Raw genomic sequence first — 13,700 nt, 5'->3', positions numbered from 1 at the left:
CAGAGGGAGGCGAGGCGCACCGGGCGCGCGTTCCCGATTTAGTTTTTGTTAAAACAAAAGAAATAAAGAGAAAATGGGGGGGGGGGGGCGTGCGCCCCCTGTTAATTTTGTAAAGGCGCCTCCCCTTTACGATATTCCCGGATCCGCCCCTGTACTACTAGTATACAGTAAACAAACAAAATTAACACTGTAAACGAAGGAGCTAGGTTTGAAAATATACTGTAATTGATTTCGACTATAATGAAAAGAAATTACTGACACAAAGTACAACTGAAAAAGAAATGAAAATTAATCCACTGAAGAATAAAGCATTTTCTCTCATTCGGCTGCATGGTAGGACCTGACTCTGTGCCAGTTTTTGTCTTCAGATTCTGAAAGAAAGAAAGAAAGAAAAAAAAAGAAAAAAAAGTTTGAAAACGTTTGAGTGCAATGTGTGTGTGTGTGTGTTTTGTTGTTGTTTTTTCACTCACTCATTCATTCATTCATTCTAAAAAAAAAAAAAAAAAATTGCTGCTCCCTCTTGTGGTCATATATCACTAGCCGATAAAATTAATTTTAAAATGACTGGGGGGAGGGGGCAATAAATTTGGAGTCATTTTTTTTGGTCTCTGGGGTGTGGTTGCTGCGCTTCTTGAGGGATTCCACTAGAATTATTCTATGGCTTTAATATGTTTGTATGTATATATATTAGTGAGTTGTTATATTACATGTCTTAACTTACCTTTTCAGGGGTCTTATTATACAAGCTTGCTTTTCTAAGACCCCTCCACTTTACATAAATGCATCTACATGCATTGTCAATTTTTATTCAAATATTCTGCAAATTCTTTTAATCGCATATATTCAACAATGTATTCCTTGTTACATATTATTGTTCTTTTGTAATTTTTGTATTGTGGAAACTTTGAATAAACTTGAAACTTTTTTCATTCATTCATTCATTCATTCATTCATTCATTCATTCATTCATTCATTCATTCATTCATTCATTCATTCATTCATTCATTCATTCATTCATTGTGACGAGTCGGCCTCGCTTTTATGTACGCGCGGGTACGGTACTCTATGATCTTTTCGGGTACGGTGAAGCGCTCCTCTGATGATAATCTTTGTACTCTTTGCTCGTCGTACCTAACCTGCGGACCGTGCCCGCGCGCGGGGGGACGTTGATCGGATCCGGCCGCTCGCTGCGCGCTGCATGCATGCTACGCTGTTTGACTAGCATCAAAGACCCTAAACACACTAGATCTACGTCGTAGAAGCTTTCACCGATAGCATGTACAGTAGGCTCAATATGATGCTACGTCACATTAGCAAACTAGAAATGTTGCTACGGCGACTGGTGTATGCCTCCGCCATAATGCATGGTTCTCCTAATAGGTCTATAGTACAATGTCTTGACAATGTGTGATGACAGTTTCACACAATTGGCAAAATATTAAACTGACAGGTTTGCCACAAATGTGCTGAATGTTCACTTTCCTAGAACTAGGTTCAATTGGATGAATGATTAAAACGTCAGAGTGCAGGTATTTGGGGAACTGATGATTTTTACTCGACTTTTGACCCTTTCACAAGTTTATGCATTGAGTAATTTTCAAGGTATTGAGAAAAAGTATAATTTCAGTATCAAATGGTAAAATAGTATTATCGAAACCTGGCCTTTGACCTTTGACCCCACAGTTCCAAAGAGAATCACTGTTAGGTAGAACATGCATAAATATGTAAGTTTCATGACAATACCTTGAAGGAGGAAAAAGTGCAATTTAGCACTTTCACTTGACCTTTGACCTTTTGACCTTTGACCTATTGGCAAGAAACTTCCCACAGAATATATATTGGGTTATACATGCATACATCAAGTTTTAAAAAAAATCCTTCAGGCATTGCATAAACATAAGGAAAGTAGAACATTTTGAGGAGTTGACCTTGACCTTTGACCCCCTGACCTTTGACCCATGACCCCCAACTTCCATAGATAATCACTGCCCATCGGTACAAGCATATATACTAAGTTCCATGAAGATACCTTGAACCATTTGCGAGATATGGAGAAAAACATGAAATTTCAATTTTTTTTCACAAAATAACCTGTGACCTTTGACTTTTGACCCTGTGACCCTAAAATCCACACAAAGTATTATCCCCCAAGGATATACCCTCATACCAAGTTTGATGCAAACCTCACGGTTCTTGAGATATCGACAAAAACAAAAGGGGACGGACGGACGTACGGACGGACGGACGGACGGACGGACGGACGGACGGACGGACGGACGGACGGACGGACGGACGGACGGACGGACGGACGAACGACCCGAAAACATAATGCCTCCGGCCACTTCGTTGGCGGGGCCCGGGGAGGCATAAAAACATAGGTCTACGTCTAGCTCTAACGTTATACTCTTTGATCATCAGTTTCAGAAAAGAACGAAATGGCTTCCAAAAATGATTGTGGCAAGATCTCTGAAATCAACGCAAACAGCAAATGGCCTATTGTCATACACAATGAGCAGAAGAATAACGAAATTTCAAGACTTCTTCAACAGAGGCACAAAGTAAGGTGTAAGTAAATTTGTGATGACGAACAGTGACACATCGGACTATCTACGTTAACTTGTTAGAGCTCTAACCGTTAGAGTAGGGCCTAATCAGTGTCTAGAATGACGTTAGATCTAGACCATACGTCTACCTCCATGTATGGCAAACATGCAGTTGTGATTTAGGGTAGGACTAGGTGGGTAGCTAGCTGTAGCCAACACAACTTGTGGCCTGTAGGAATTGCAGATATACGGGTAGAAATCTAACGGTTAGTTCGTCCCGCACTAGCGCTCTGCAGCTGGGAGCTGGGCGCGCCAGCCCTACCCTAGTGGCCCTACCAGTCGGTGCCACTGACCAGTATACCAGCCAGTGCTACGCAGTGCCGTATACGGCACTGGTGCTACGGGCACGTGCTAGCTGCAGCTACTACAGTAGGCCTATACGATGTCCTTGTGCCCTGGGCACGAGCATGGCAGGCGCAGGCTGGATACTTAACTTAGTAGGTTGCGTGTGACTTGGTCCCATGACAACGTGTTGTGCTTTCCAGTGTTAGCACGTGTATGTTCTCAGTAATGTTGATTTGTTAAGAGAGAATGAGAGAGAGAGATGTCATGCTCTGTTTGGTGTAGAAGATTATGTTTTATGAGCGATTGTGAGTCTGTTTCGGTGCTAACTGTCGTTTATATTCGAAGACGCTCTGCATGTGATACATAGAGTAGACCCTACCACTACACTACGTCACTATAAATATCTAGATCTAGGTGGTAACGTTAATAGTAGAAATTAACTGTTAGAAGTCTAGTTGTGCAATGCCAATGGCCTTTTGTTGTCCCACATGGATATGATTTGGGCAGGTACGAAACTTTTGATATACAAAATAAGCGAGTTAATAGAGAAGCATTGCTATCTGACACTAACCTTTCATAATGTTTCTGGTATTTGTCTTTTTTTTTTTTTTTTTTTGAGGGGGGGGGGTGGACCATGAAACAAGTTGACTAATAGACATGGCAGTTAATGGTTTATCTTTGTTCTCTTTGTGTTTTTGAAACACATTTTGCACTCTCCGCACCTGCAGTCAGTGACAGCACAGTCCCAGGTACTTTCATCTTTCCACTGTCTGCCATTGCATTCATGGTCACACCACTTGACAAGGTATCACTGGAATGGCCACCCAAGTCGGGTCATATCCAACTCGACCATGACTTCATTGACAGGTTGGTAACAGACTGGCATTGTGTCTTCTGCAATGTTTCTTCCTAATCTACTGTCATTTGTATGGAAAGTCATCACAATGAACAAAATGTCTGATTGGCAGTACACCGTATAACCGTTTCAATAGTGGTGAAGAAAATTGAGGAAAAAAAATTGATATTGGGAATGTGTTAATTAAAATACAATTGAGTGTCATAATAGGCGTGCTGATTGCTCATTGACAAATACAGTTTAGTTAGCTTAAATTGATTGTACACATTCCTAGAAGAAGATATTTCTCCATTAAGAAACTTCAACTTGACATTGCTTTTTACTTATTGACCATAATATTCTCATTTACTATGTCATCAGATGGTACAGTACTGGTGAACTTATAATCATAATTGGTCATTTAATTCAACAGTTTTATTAATATTATTATTTTTTTTTTTTTTTGGTAGCTACATTGTAAGTAATCATCAATCTGCAGTTAATGAGTTATGTTCAGTTCATGGAAGACCAAAAAAAAAAACTTAATTTTTTTTTGTTAATCTTTTAAAGGTACCCAGGAGAACCATTTGCATTGCAGTAAATGTAATGAGAAGATCATATCCATAATTTTAATTGTTGTTAGGTATGTCACTCTAAAACACTCCTTTCTACATGTCATATACCGTACCAAGGGTGCTCAAGTTCATCCAAATTCATCGCAACAGCTACTTGGTGGTATCCTCTGCATTACATGGTCCACATGAGATGGAGGTCATTGCAGCAATTCAGCAACGGTAATTCTTATTCTTATCCTCCTCGTTACAACTGGGTAGTTCGTAATTAAATTTTGCCATTTGCTTAAAAATGTTTCATGCATTATTAGCTGTCTAGTTTAACAGCACATTCATGTGATATGTTTCAAGAAGCTTTGCCATGAAAGAGCATTAATTGACTTTTACTTAATGCTCAGCTAGCCAGAGAATCAATGAACTTTATCGTTCCTTTTGGCAAAGTTTTACTCTACAGGGAATATCTTGGATTCTGCAAATACAAATACAGGTGACTCCCATTATAATGAAGTTCTTGGGATTGGCAGTTTTCTTTAATTATAATGAAATTTTGTTATAACGGTACAGTAGTCCCATAGTATATAAAGACATAAGATGATAAGTTTGAAACAAGAATTTTTTTTTTTTCATTAGAATGAGAACTTCATTATATCCATGACCCAAATTTTATCATAAGTTATAACCATATTCATTACATTCCATACTCTGACCTTGATCATTACCTGCAGTCAGGTCTATTCCAAGGGGGAAAAATGAAACACTAATAATAATAATTAAAAAAAAAAAAGAGTAATGTTCTTTATCCATGATAATGTTAAAGGCATTGTGTCACTCTTCTGATGTTGTTTACTGCATTTCACAACCCCAGGTTTGTGGATAGCAACCTCAAGATTCTACCCGTGCATAATGATGCAGAGTGTGTGCAAACAATTCAGACAATTGCTCAGGTGAGGATTCTGCAGAGTACCAAACTTTTTATTTTCATTTCAGCTGAGTAATAGAAAAGGCACGAGTTTGTTTGTTTGTTTGTTTGTTTGTTTGTTTTCCTCTGAAACAGCATCAGTCCTTTGAAAGTGTTTGTTCAGTACACTTGTTCATATGAATAAAGTACATCTACAGAATTTGCTCATTTGTAATGAAGTTCTACTCATTCTCTCCTCTATCAGGCCACTTGCAAACCTACTTCAACCATACTGAAATCCCGACTGGATGGCATTCTATCTCGTCAAAGCAGAGAAGAAGTGGTCCTGAACATCCTATCACAGATCGGACTAAGACACCATGATATCCTTATGAACCCTAAAGTTTACAAATGAGCCTGCCATAGAGTTGGCAAGAACTGAAAAGAGGATCTGCACATACTTGATGTTCCTTTGGTTCTAAATTCTGGTTCTAAATCCCTCAGCCAATGTATTTGTGTAGGTTTATGCTTGTATGATAAAGTATGATTAACAAGAGAGAGTTGTGCTTGTTTTTCATTGGTTGATCTCACACATGCAGATGATCCTATTGTATGTGTGTGTGTGTGTGTCTGTGCATTCGCTTGAATTGCAAACAAAAATAAATGAAAAAATAGTAAAAAAAATAAAACAAAACAACGATCAGTAAAAACTGTACTTGTCATCAAACCTAGAATTGTGAAGGTGATAGTATTACATTTCTTAATCATTCTTCAGAAAAAAAGTAACCTTGTCACCTGACCATCATCCATGAGACTTTTGATCAACCTTGACTTCCTAGAACAGTGCCTAGTGCTACAGCAGGGTTTCGGATCTCTATCTGCCATTGCTATGGCAACAAGGGAACAGCTAATGGACTGCAGCTTGGACAACCAGACAGCCACAAAAGTCCAGACTTTCTTCAGAATGGATAACTATGCAGAGGAGTGATGCTTTTTTTTCTGCAAAGAGGCTTATACTGTAAATCCAGAAGTTTTTGTGCACATGAAACTTTCACAAATTTTGTAAAGTGTAAAGATTTGCAAAAGTAAAATAAACGCAAGTGTTTCATTTACAATGCATTCAGTGCCAATGGCAATTCACAAAAGTTTCATGCTGCGAAAAAGGCAGTTGGCTACAATTCGCGAAAGTCTCATGCTGTGAATAATTCTGGTTTTACAGTATTTCCAGGATATTCTATGTAGATTCATTTGTTCAGTGACCTATAAATCACAAATTAAATTAATGAGAATTGGACAGGCTAGAAGTGCAGGCCGTACTAGTATACAGCATGTCATGTACACAATTCAAGGGTGCCCATGGTTGCATTTAAAAGTTTTTTTAATACATTCAGCTTGGTATGTTCCTTGCTTTTCTTCTTCATTGCATCCTGTTGACCAAAAGATCAGTCTGTATTTATTGTTGGGAATATATTCTGTGGAGACGTAAGTTTGGCTTCATGGAATCTCTCTCCTATACAGACTGAAGACTCTCATTCCTCATACTGCTGTATGGGGATGCTCTACCAACTGAAACCAATGTTATTGTCGAACAAATGCATTTGCCAATGATTAGTCAGCATAGTATTAGTGTGCCAACGAGCTGGTAGCTGTATTTTTTCCATGAAAAATCCACTCAAATCTGTGGTATTTCAAACATAGTGGTTGTAGTGTATTTTATTAGATGTTAATATTACTTATTAATATTACTTATTTAGGTTTGAATTTGCTGATCCACAACTCTGAATTGGACATACGAGTAACCTAGGAAGATAATGCACCCAGCACGTCCATAGGGACAGAGGTTAAGCATCCTCCCACAGTGGTGTCTATGAGAGGCTTCCATCTGCCTTGGAGGAGAACCATCAAAGTAAAGAAATGTTATAAAACTCCTCCAGACAGATAGATTTTTCTGTCTGTGCATCCTGGTGCTATTTTAATCAACATATTTTCTGTGTGAGGAAACTTAATCCCACTTCTGTGCAGAGTGCAATTCAACACAAGATGCTCAAGAAGCAGAATGTATAGCCATGTGAATAACATTGCAGTCCACTGGAATTGATAAATTAATATTTTGCCAAAAAAAAAAAAAAAAAAACTACTTACAGGCATATATCATAGGTTTCAGCAAAATTTCCATTTCTGTTTCTCTTCAGTGATACTATTACTAAATGAGAGACCCCCTCATGCCCAACCCCTTTTAACCTTAAAATCTTCAAAGCTGACATAGATACCTGAACCTCTTGGATTTTAAAGATTTGAACCTGATATTGGGACAATTTTTCAAGCAGAATTATCTTCTTTTATAATATAAATTTTAACAACATAGCCAGTAGACAGGGTATCTCACATTTTGTCACAAAAACATTGTGTATTTTATTCCCCTACCAGAACAGTGTGTATCTACCCAGATGTATCCTCCTTTCTTGTGTATGATGTGTTAGTAATGTGAATAAACTATTGATCATTCAGTTATCAACCAGAGATCAACCAAGAAGTGTATGTTGCATAAAAGGTGAGAGAGAACATGGTAAAACATTGTCTAAAACTTGATGACTAATCAGAATGCATATACAAGTACCAATAATTCACATGTATTATGCAGACATGCATTAACAAGATGTTATGCAATGAACATCTATTGATAGTTTTGTATACTGTAGCTTCAAAACAGAGCGTCATTCTACCAGTATGTGTTCAACAAAGAAATTCTAGCCCCCTGTGCTCTCAGGATGGTACGTTCGATGATGAATGAAAAAAGTGAGGATGAATTGTTAGTCTACCTTTCCTATAATCTGCAGAATGGTAACCTACTGAAAAGGTCACCTCATACATGAAACATGTTACAGTAGCAGGGGAAAATAGAGTTCTATTCTCTCCAATTCTCATTGACTTTGTCATTTACATCAACAGGTGAAATTCAGTGCCCATGTAGTTATGGAATGCAACGTAAGAACAGGGTGGTGTACTTCCCTGATAAAACATATAAAATGTGTGTGTGGGGGGGGGGGGGAGGGGCTACAGCTATAAGGATGCTGGGTTCTGAAATTTAGCAGTTTAAAAACTTGCTTTCAGACAAATTATCAATTGTGAAGAACTTGTATACAATGAGTACTTCTTTTCAGCATACTTTGTCCTTGAACAATACATGTATTTCTAATGTTTTCCTTCCACTTTTGACAGTCCACTCATATGGAACTACAGTGTATTCCAATTTTTGTCAACACATCATTAGTAGAAAATAAAGTGTAAACTCTCTGGACTGTTTTTGCTGTTTACCAAAACCTCATGTGGGCAATGAGCCATGAATTCAACATCGATAGATAGAATTCACACACAAATGAAAGGAAGAGCATGAGGACACATGTTGCATTTGTTTTAAAATTTACAATTTAGATTTATTACAGGTGCACAACACCAATGCTGCATTCACAAAATGCAAAATTACATCTCTTTTGCAGCTGACAATTGCACCCATTGGGCTATTATCAGAGTTTGAACAACACGTCTGGAAAAAAAAAACAAAAAAACAATCTTGTCAAAGCATGCATATTTGTGATGAACTAGGTGGCTTGTTTCTTGCATGTTGGTCATGATAAAGTCATGTTCCTTCTCGTGTCTGAATTAATCCCCACCTTGTGAACTCCACATGAACATCTAATAAAAAAGGGAGATCTGAAATATTAAATATGGTACTTGGGCAAACTAATCCTCATGTACTTTCAGAGAAAAAGTCTTTACAACCAGATCAGTTCTGGGAACAGTAAAATTTCAACATCACAAGAAAACAATGGAATATTCATGTTCTCATGCCCTGGTAATGGGATAATTTGAACTGATGAGGACTCTTCCTTGGTGGTTGTTGCGATACCTAGTAACATGTAGTCTTTACATACCACACTGCATTTTTGTTGGCAATTTTTTATTCAACCACAAAAATGATGTCTGCGACAGTAATGCTGGCACTCTGAAGAGATAATTCACTATGTCTAGGAGATAGCTATCAATATAATATCATACATGTACACACTACCAGAAGAAGAAAAACTTGGATCCTGTCTTTGAAGCAGGGAGGTTTGCTGGTGGCACGGGCTGAGGCTCTGGTGGGGGTATTGGTCTGAGGTCAAAGTTGGGAAGTGGTCTTTCTGTCTTCACAACAGTTACCTATATGGGGAATGAAAAACGGCAGATAGTACCAAGCAGTTGAGAAAACTTGTAACCATAATCACAATTTTCATTGGCAGCAAACGTTCACTGATGTTCTCACTGATTTTCATCTGCTTGTTAACCTCCAATTTTGATATGTCACTAACGGGAACTAAGGGTTAACCCTAATGAAAATTACAGTATCTAGGAGACAACACATTAAAGGGACTGTACAGTACTGGTTGAGGTGGGGATTCATGTTTTGAACATTTCTAAGTGAGATAATGAAAAGCTTCTTATGAAATATGAAATAGTATGTAATTTTAAGAAGGATTCAAAGTTTATTTGATGAAAATTGGTTTTCAAATGGCTGAGATATCCCCAAAAGTGCTAATAATAAAAGGTGACATGCCACAACTTTATCAGGATCTCTTTGTTTCACCTTGTTTTTGGATATCTCGGCCATTTCAAAACCAATTTTCATCGAATAAACTTTTGATACCCCTTAGAACTGCATGCTCTTTGACATCTCATAGAGTGGTTTCTGAATATCTCGCAAAACGTTAACAGCTAAATCCTCACCTCGACCAAAACTGTACACACCCTTTAATTGGGAACGCAATACTCAATAATGCTGCTCAAACCTTTGACTACATCAACAGGCATGAAATGTGTGTATCTAGTGCATTTCATGGCAATACTAGCACATTCAAAATCCCCATGACCTTTATAACATAAATCTGAACACATTTTCACTCCAGATATGTATCATACACATGTACTTATTATTCTTATTCATACCGTACAGAAGGGAGATGGACTTCCACACAAAAAATCCTAGGTTCATATCGTACCTGCTGCAAACATCCTTGGACAAATTAACTGTTTTATCCACTTAATCTCTTGAACTCTGTATACCTTACAGTATTTGGGCTATTGTGGCAGGATGTACGGCTCTTGAGTGAACAGTGCTCTCTATGAAGGTGCTACCCTGAACCATATTACTTCAATACAATCATTCATCATACATTGGACAACTCCAAAGTACTTTACAATGAAAAGAGGCATATAACCTGTGTTCTAATCAACACAGCTACAAGAGCTCCTTGTGTGATGGAATTTGGTCTGAGCTGCACTTTGCAAACCACATCAGAACTCCTCATTGAGATGGCTAGTAATGGTGTGGGGAATGCATAAAATGTGCTGGGATTTGCAAAACATCTTGAAACTCTGTTGAGCATCACTGAGCATGTTACTTGCCTTTCCTAGATCTCCAAGCTCTGGTCTGACCCATCCCATGTTGTCGAACACACACTTGTCAAACTGCTGCTGTGATGAGCGACATCTACAAAGGAAAATTTAGAACAGTTGGATCATTTTGCATATACATGAAAAAAAGAAAATCATAATTTCTCATGGAAAACAATGAACACAAAATGCAATGTTGACATAGTAGTTGACTAGGAAGGACTTTTCATTAATGTTCTGTCATGGATGATTAAGAATTTTCACTCAGTGTAAAAATATACATAAGATATTGCAGCCACAGTGATTGATGTACTGTACCATTTATATGCCTGTATCTGCTCATCTCGTGTTTTCATCACAATCCTTCTAATCAGGAACTGGAGAAACCTCAGTCTTGGTCCTGATGACCACTTCAGAAAACAGTCCCCCTTTGTTTCCACCATGATATTCATACAAAGTACATACAGTGGATTCCCGTTACAACAAAGTCCTCGGGACCGGCAGTTTTTTTTAGTCGTTGTATTGAAATTTTGTTATAATCAAACAAATTAATCAAACATAGAGTGGATAATGTTGCAGCCTGAATTTTTACTTCGTTGTAACTGGAATTTTGTAATAACCGTGTTCGTTATAACGGGAGTGCACTGTACATAACAGGTTAAAAATAGGCTGCACACGAAAATTATCTTCTTAAATCTGGCTGCTCAGTACTAATGAGGTATTAAGGTTCAGAATTGTTATCATTTATGATACTATTCTCTATACTAATTACATTTGAAGCTTTTCTACGATATGGCACTGAATTACATTCACCAGAAAAACAAACAAACAAAACAAAACAAACACACAAAATCATGCAAGTCTGCTGCTTAGAAAGCAAAAGTCTCACCTCCTGTATTCTTGTCTGTTATGATCAAGACATGTCCAGTACTCGGTGAAGGATTCATTGCAGTGAGCTCTGATCTGGTTGAAGAAATTGAAAGCACATGCCGTCACTTTCCTCCCTTCCTCCAAACATTTGCGCGGGTCCTTCTCCTCATCCTTGCACAGCATGAATTCCTGCATCATCAGGAGCAAGACAAGATCAAATCGACGAGTAAAATGTTTACTGTTACAGATATTGGGGTATTGGCAAATAATGAATTCATCAATATTCACATTCAAGTTCCTTGATTAGGATACATTTTATATTATCAGCTACTAATACAGTGGACTCCTGTTATATATTTTTATTATTAAATTTATTTAGATCTTAATTACATGTGGGAACTACAATGGCACCTGCACCAAGGTTTGACCTTCCGTGCAAAGGTTTGACTGTGCGCAAAAGCATAATAGATTCTATTGTATTTGTGGGTAAACTCGGCCCCTGGTCTCACAATCCCAACACAAGGGGCCGATTTTACCTGTTGGGCCGAGTTTACCCACAAATACGGCATAGGCCTATAGGTTCTAACTGTTGGGTTTCTACTTGTAACGTCAGTTGTAACAGGCGGTCGAATTTGGACGGCATTGTGGGTGGTCGAATCAAGGGCGGCTTGCGATTTTCTATGTGAATCTTGAAGTCCTCACACTCACAGCACAGTGTCACTGTCAGCATGGTCAGTGGCGCAGTGCCAATGACATGACTGAGTGACAGTGCAGAGGTGCATGATAAAGGACAACTATAATTATCAACGTCTGCAAAGATTAAATCAGAGATTCTATGAACTATATTCTACATGTCTAGACACAGTACTTCCCTGTAGGCCTTAATGTCTAGATAGTAGAAAGCCTAGAGGCTAGGACTTTATATCCGAATAGGTTGAATTGAGCGAGCTACGACTCGTACGAGTAACTTAAGCTTGCACAGTCAACATGGTTACGAGTATGTGGGACTGTAGTAGCTAAAAGTGTGTTACCCCACAGACGATTCACCAACCTTATTTTCTCTGTCACACTGGCGTCCATAATGAAAAGCTCCAGCCTTCAACGCTGACGATGTGAGAGGAACATCGGGAACATTTAGTTCCTCTTTTTCTGGCAATACCACAACTTCAGGCATATCGACAGAATGTAGAATGTCACATCTAAAAGGCGATCCTTGTCAGTATCGCAAAGAAGGCAAGCGAGCGAAAAAACGATTTTTTTTTTTTTTTAACTGGAAATGCTGCCCTCTGTGTGGTCTGATATACAGTTTGCTGAAAAAAAAAAAACAAAGAAAGAAAGAAAAAAAAAAGCTGCTTTCTTCTTCCTCCTCCTCTCCTCTTCGTCTTATTTTCTGCTATTTTTCTTGTATTTTCTTCTTATTTTCTTTCATTGTAAAGTCTCCTTGGTATGCATATATGTCAGCACAAAATGAAAGCAGGCTTGCCGGAGGGAAAAAAAAAAAAAAGGTGAGGATTACTACAATGCGAAAGGAACTGACAATTTCCTGTATTTCAAGTACCGTTAGGACTAGAGAGTATTTTCATTAATTAACCTTTTTACGTACTTACGGGCTAGAAATTAATGTGGCATGCAGAGGGTTGCCACCTTGTTTCTAGCACATCTTTCTATGTAAATATTCAGTAAGTACAAGGCCTGTAGTAATGTGTAATATTTGGCTTTTGGTTTCCATTGAGCCGCTTGACAATTCAAAATATATGAGAATAGGAATGTAGTAATGAAAAAAAAAAAAAAATCAAACAAAACCTAACGACGATGGCAATAATGTTGATGATGAAAATAGTACATTCATTACGAGCAGCGAGGCAATTTTTGATTTTACTTTAAAATTAAATAATCATACTAATTATGCAAAAATGTAGTTTTGATGATCATGTAGTACCATTTATTGTTATTTTTTTTTAATCCTACCACTGGAATGCAAAGTCATATTTTTAGCACACAAAGTGGGTATTTACTGGCAGTACTAGTCCTTTCAAAGAAGGTACTTGTACACACACACACCATGTACAAACACACATATTTATTGTCAGATATATAGTACAATATATAGTAGGGTGGAAAGTGTTGCTTTTTTAGTGACTTAACTGGACAGTCTGTTTTGACCAAGTCCTCATAATATGAAGTTTGTTCGCAAAAACCGATAAGTC

The 13,700-nt window shown here is 37.9% G+C and overlaps 2 protein-coding genes across 4 annotated transcripts; one reads left to right on the top strand and one right to left on the bottom strand.

The window, feature by feature from the left end:
- Positions 1-2,253: 2,253 nt before the first annotated feature.
- Positions 2,254-7,713, top strand: LOC140238142 (protein SPO16 homolog). 3 transcript variants are annotated; one of them, XM_072318078.1, is made up of 6 exons: positions 2,254-2,565; positions 3,617-3,755; positions 4,416-4,517; positions 5,161-5,239; positions 5,459-5,577; positions 6,037-7,713. In XM_072318078.1, the coding sequence occupies exons 1-6, from the start codon at positions 2,436-2,438 to the stop codon at positions 6,179-6,181; spliced, it is 714 nt and encodes a 237-aa protein (XP_072174179.1). In that variant the 5' UTR covers positions 2,254-2,435; the 3' UTR covers positions 6,182-7,713. The 3 variants fall into 3 exon arrangements, with proteins under 3 accessions (XP_072174179.1, XP_072174180.1, XP_072174181.1); XM_072318079.1 differs by having other exon boundaries at positions 2,448-2,565; positions 3,621-3,755; XM_072318080.1 differs by lacking the exon at positions 2,254-2,565 and adding an exon at positions 3,020-3,040.
- An 888-nt stretch (positions 7,714-8,601) lies between these two features.
- LOC140238143 (NADH dehydrogenase [ubiquinone] 1 alpha subcomplex subunit 8-like) lies at positions 8,602-12,734 on the bottom strand. Its single transcript, XM_072318081.1, has 4 exons — positions 12,545-12,734; positions 11,513-11,682; positions 10,636-10,720; positions 8,602-9,393 (listed from the first exon to the last, which is right to left on the bottom strand). The coding sequence occupies exons 1-4, from the start codon at positions 12,665-12,667 to the stop codon at positions 9,259-9,261; spliced, it is 513 nt and encodes a 170-aa protein (XP_072174182.1). The 5' UTR covers positions 12,668-12,734; the 3' UTR covers positions 8,602-9,258.
- Positions 12,735-13,700: the final 966 nt, after the last annotated feature.

The sequence above is a fragment of the Diadema setosum genome, chromosome 14 (assembly GCF_964275005.1).
Source record: "Diadema setosum chromosome 14, eeDiaSeto1, whole genome shotgun sequence".
NCBI lineage: Eukaryota > Metazoa > Echinodermata > Echinoidea > Diadematoida > Diadematidae > Diadema > Diadema setosum.
Note: the sequence above shows the minus strand (reverse complement) of the source record. Positions and strands in the feature narration are given on the sequence as shown.